Source organism: Rattus norvegicus, chromosome 5, assembly GCF_021556685.1.
Source record: "Rattus norvegicus strain SHRSP/BbbUtx chromosome 5, alternate assembly SHRSP_T2T, whole genome shotgun sequence".
NCBI lineage: Eukaryota > Metazoa > Chordata > Mammalia > Rodentia > Muridae > Rattus > Rattus norvegicus.
Window position 1 is genome coordinate 30,020,069 of NC_141538.1, and position 4,932 is coordinate 30,025,000.

At 41.8% G+C, this 4,932-nt stretch overlaps 1 protein-coding gene across 3 annotated transcripts in view; it reads right to left on the reverse strand.

Moving 5' to 3' along the window:
• Positions 1-3,139: 3,139 nt before the first annotated feature.
• The window catches only part of Dlg5l7 (discs large MAGUK scaffold protein 5 like 7), a 44,542-nt gene continuing 42,749 nt past the window's right edge, over positions 3,140-4,932 (reverse strand). For all 3 annotated transcript variants that reach the window (XM_087551482.1, XM_087551485.1, XM_087551483.1), the window contains one exon: positions 3,140-3,739. In XM_087551482.1, the coding sequence (XP_087407608.1) occupies positions 3,654-3,739 (86 nt within the window). In that variant the 3' untranslated portion in view covers positions 3,140-3,653. The remainder of the gene's footprint in view (positions 3,740-4,932) is intronic.

Sequence of the window (4,932 nt, forward strand, 5' to 3'; positions counted from 1 at the left end):
TTGATGAGAGTGGGGTGTTGAAATCTCCCACTATTATTGTGTGAGGTGCAATGTGTGTTTTGAGCTTTAGTAAGGTTTCTTTTACATATGTAGGTGCCCTTGTATTTGGGGCATAGATATTTAGGATTGAGAGTTCATCTTGGTGGATTTTTCCTTTGATGAATATGAAGTGTCCTTCCTTATCTTTTTTGATGACTTTTAGTTGGAAATTGATTTTATTTGATATTAGAATGGCTACTCCAGCTTGCTTCTTCTGACCATTTGCTTGGAAAGTTGTTTACCAGCATTTCACTCTGAGGTAGTGTCTGTCTTTTTCTCTGAGGTGTGTTTCCTGTAGGCAGCAGAATGCAGGGTCCTCGTTGCGTATCCAGTTTGTTAATCTATGTCTTTTTATTGGGGAGTTGAGGCCATTGATATTGAGAGATATTAAGGAATAGTGATTATTGTTTCCCTTTATATTCATATTTGGATGTGAGGTTATGTTTGTGTGCTTTCATTCTCTTTGTTTTGTTGCCAAGACGATTAGTTTCTTGCTTCTTCTAGGGTATATCTTGCCTCCTTATGTTGGGCTTTACCATTTATTATCCTTTGTAGTCCTGGATTTGTAGAAAGATATTGTGTAAATTTGGTTTTGTCATGGAATATCTTGGTTTCTCCATCAATGTTAATTGAGAGTTTTGCTGGATACAGTAACCTGGGCTGGCATTTGTGTTCTCTTAGGGTCTGTATGACATCAGTCCAGGATCTTCTGGCCTTCATAGTTTCTGGCGAGAAGTCTGGTGTGATTCTGATAGGTCTCCCTTTATATGTTACTTGACCTTTTTCCCTTATGCTTTTAATATTCTTTCTTTACTTTGTGCGTTTGGTGTTTTGACAATTATGTGACGGGAGGTGTTTCTTTTCTGGTCCAATCTATTTGGAGTTCTGTAGGCTTCTTGTATGCCTATGGGTATCTCTTTTTTTAGGTTAGGGAAGTTTTCTTCTATGATTTTGTTGAAGATATTTACTGGTCCTTTGAGCTGGGAGTCTTCACTCTCTTCTATACCTATTATCCTTAGGTTTGATCTTCTCATTGAGTCCTGGATTTCCTGTATGTTTTGGATCAGTAGCTTTTTCTGCTTTACATTATCTTTGACAGTTGAGTCAATGATTTCTATGGAATCTTCTGCTCCTGAGATTCTCTCTTCCATCTCTTGTATTCTGTTGGTGAAGCTTGTATCTACAGCTCCTTGTCTCTTCTTTTGGTTTTCTATATCCAGGGTTGTTTCCATGTGTTCTTTCTTGATTGCTTCTATTTCCATTTTTAATTCCTTCAACTGTTTGATTGTGTTTTCCTGGAATTCTTTCAGGGATTTTTGCGATTCCTCTCTGTAGGCTTCTACTTGTTTATTAATGTTTTCCTGTGTTTCCCTAAGGGAGTTCTTCACGTCTTTCTTGAAGTCCTCCAGCATCATGATCAAATATGATTTTGAAACTAGATCTTGCTTTTCTGGTGTGTTTGGATATTCCATGTTTGTTTTGGTGGGAGAATTGGGCTCCGATGATGGCATGTAGTCTTGGTTTCTGTTGCTTGGGTTCCTGCGCTTGCCTCTCGCTATCAGATTATCTCTAGTGTTACTTTGTTCTGCTATTTCTGACAGATTATCTCTAGTGTTACTTTGTTCTGCTATTTCTTTCCACTGTGTGTCAGGAGTGCTGTAGACCTGTTTTCCTCTCTTTCAGTCAGTTATGGGGACAGAGTGTTCTGCTTTCGGGCATGTAGTTTTTCCTCTCTACAGGTCTTCAGCTGTTCCTGTGGGCCTGTGTCTTGAGTTCACCAGGCAGCTTTCTTGCAGCAGAAAATTTGGTCTTACCTGTGGTCCCGAGGCTCAGGTTCGCTCGTGGGGTGCTGCCCATGGGCTCTCTGCAGCGGCAGCAACCAGGAAGACCTGTGCCGCCCCTTCCGGGAGCTTCAGTGCACCAGGGTTCCAGATGGTCTTTGGCTTTTTCCTCTGGCATCCGAGATGTGTGTGCAGGGAGCAGTCTCTTCTGGTTTCCCAGGCTTGTCTGCCTCTCTGAAGGTTTAGCTCTCCCTCCCACAGGATTTGGGTGCAGAGAACTGTTTATCCGGTCTGTTTCTTTCAGGTTCCGGCGGTGTCTCAGGCAGGTGTCCTGCCGCTCCTGGGCCCTCCCCTACGGGAACCCAGAGGCCTTATACAGTTTCCTCTTGGGCCAGGGATGTGGGCAGGGGTGAGCAGTGTTGGTGGTCTCTTCCGCTCTGCAGCCTCAGGAGTGCCCACCTGACCAGGCGGTTGGGTCTCTCTCTCCCCGGGTCTATGGATCATCTCTTTGAGAATTTGGATCACAGAGGACTTAAGAGGTAATTAACAATTCTCTGTCACATCAGGTCCGAGTGAAATCCTCTGCCCTCTGCTGGCCGCTGGCAGAATTGCATGCAAACGAACATGGGGAGGTGGGAGGGAGAGGACAGGCAAGTGGGGTAGCACCCACATGGAGGCAGGCATTGTGGGGAGAGAATAGGGGGTTTTATGGGATGAAATTGGAAAGGGGCAAAATATTTGAAATATAGATAAAAATATCCATTACAAATTGCAAAAAAGAAATAATTCAAAACTGAAAGACCTCCGCCCAAAAGAAGCTATGATATATATCAAAATGAACTCAGCAAAACATCATTATCAATAACAACAAACTAACCAACAACAAAAATAGTAAAAATGTTCATTCCTCTAAAATTGGTGGAATTCATTAAATGTGCAGTCATAGCTGATGCTATATTTCAAGGAATCCACAGGCATCAAACTCTGTGTATCCTGATCTCTTTTTATATTCCCATACTGAATGTTTTTATTTCCTCTAATGTATTAGAGAAATGCTTCTGTGTTTCTCCTTTGCTTGTCATTATAGAGGAAGCTAAATTTGTGAGCACAAGGATATAGCAAGGATACTTTTCATCATAAAGGTGGGTTCCACAGAGCATGACACCATATCTACATCAAGAGCACAGTTTCCTGTGCAGCTCTGGCTGGCTGTGAACTGATGATGAAGCCTACGCTGCATGAGACTTGCAGAAAACCACTGTAGCTTTACACTTGTGCTGTTACAGGAGGAAGAACCACACGTGACTCAGGACAGTCTTGTGAGTGAAAGGTTAAAGGTCACATTTTTATTTATAGGCAAACATTAATTTATTCAACAACATTTTAAACTGGGGAGTCAATGAGTTCAATGTATATAGCCTTAGGAATGTAACATATTAATTAAAAAAACTAAAGTTAACAAATAAATAACAAAATTTCAAATGTAAACAAATAAAACCAAATGCATAAAACAACCTCAAACTAAAAACCAAATACAACAAGTAAATTAGTCAGCATTCAATTGCTGAACATTTTTCAACATATAACTCCAGCCTGTAGCTGGCCTTGCAAACACAGCAGAACGGCAGGTAAGATGGTAAAAATCTCTTCAAGAGGAATGTAGACCTGCCTCTTTCAGGATGGTTGGTTGTTGATGGACAAGTCCTCAAAAGGTTAAACGTGAGGCATGTTTCATGCCACATCTCAAGGTCTTTTCACCTCAAGGTCTTTCAGCCCAAGATTGGTATGATTACGAGGACAGACATGCGGGAGGTGTTGTCAATCTTTGCACCATCAGTGATCCTGGTGGACAGTTCTGTCTCTGAGAGCTGTAGTCCTGATCTGGGCCCTGGGAAAGCTTCTGCTGCAGTGTTTCAGACCTAGGGGTAGAAAACGCCTGGTGAGGACCTGCCATGTCATATATCCCATACACAGCAGCACAATTCAGAAGGATAATCCAGGATGATCTTTGATCTGAGGTCATTCTCTCATGCCCAAGAGAGAAGGGTAAGAGATCCCACAGGCTTGCATATTTTCTCAGCTTTTAAAATGCAAAAAACTGAACAGTGAACAGCAGATAATTCCAATCGTCCATACATATTATATTTTAATATCATGTACCAATGTCTCAATGTCAGTTGAGGAGAGATGTGAACAACCTAGAAAACAATAGGAAGGCATTGGAAGCCTGGCCATGACTGAAATGAAGGCTATTATTATTCCTCCAGTGCAGGAATATGCCTGGGGTCCACTTGACAACCTCAATATCTGCAAAGACCCAGGGAAACAGTATCTCAAGAAGTACATGCACACTGAAGTGATATTATATTTGGCAAGAATATGCTGCATGGAAATCTTGCCAAGAGTAGGCATTGAGCTCTAAAGGAGATACTCATGCAGAAAATAAACTATACCACTCCTTTGTTTATGGGTATCGTAAAACTATTTGTGGTGAGACTTAAAGGCACAGGGTCAGATAATACTAGAGAGCTCAGACTGGAGGGATCAGTGCACAACAGCCAGAATCTCTATGGATCACAAACACTTCATGTATGGAATTTCTTTTAAAATGGATAAGAATAATATTCTGGCTGCTCCTAGCTGACAGATGCTGAGAACTATGGAGAAAGTCACACACCCAATAAGACAGTTTATAAGGACAGGGAATCTACTTGGGTCCTCTCATCCTGTGCGTTTAAATCCTCTCAGCGACACCGAAATGATGCTGCATCTTCTCAGCCAAGGCCTTTTGCTCAGTGACCAGTTTTTTCTGCTTCAGGGCGTCCTGCAGACTTTCCTCCATTCTGTCCTCTTCCTGGCCATTAGAAGATTATATTGTCCATGGAGGCAGCATGTATACAGACACAGGCAGACAGACACCCAGACATATACACTTTTGAACTCAGCCAAATATATTTGTTCACACATACAAGCAGAGTATTTTGCAGAATGTGGTTAGTTTCCCAGTTAATGGTGATATAAGAGATCACCCAGTCTACTGTTGTGGCAAAAGAAAAAAAACCTGGAATAGGGTAAGTACACAGTGAGCATAGCCTAAAGACAGCTCAGCCAT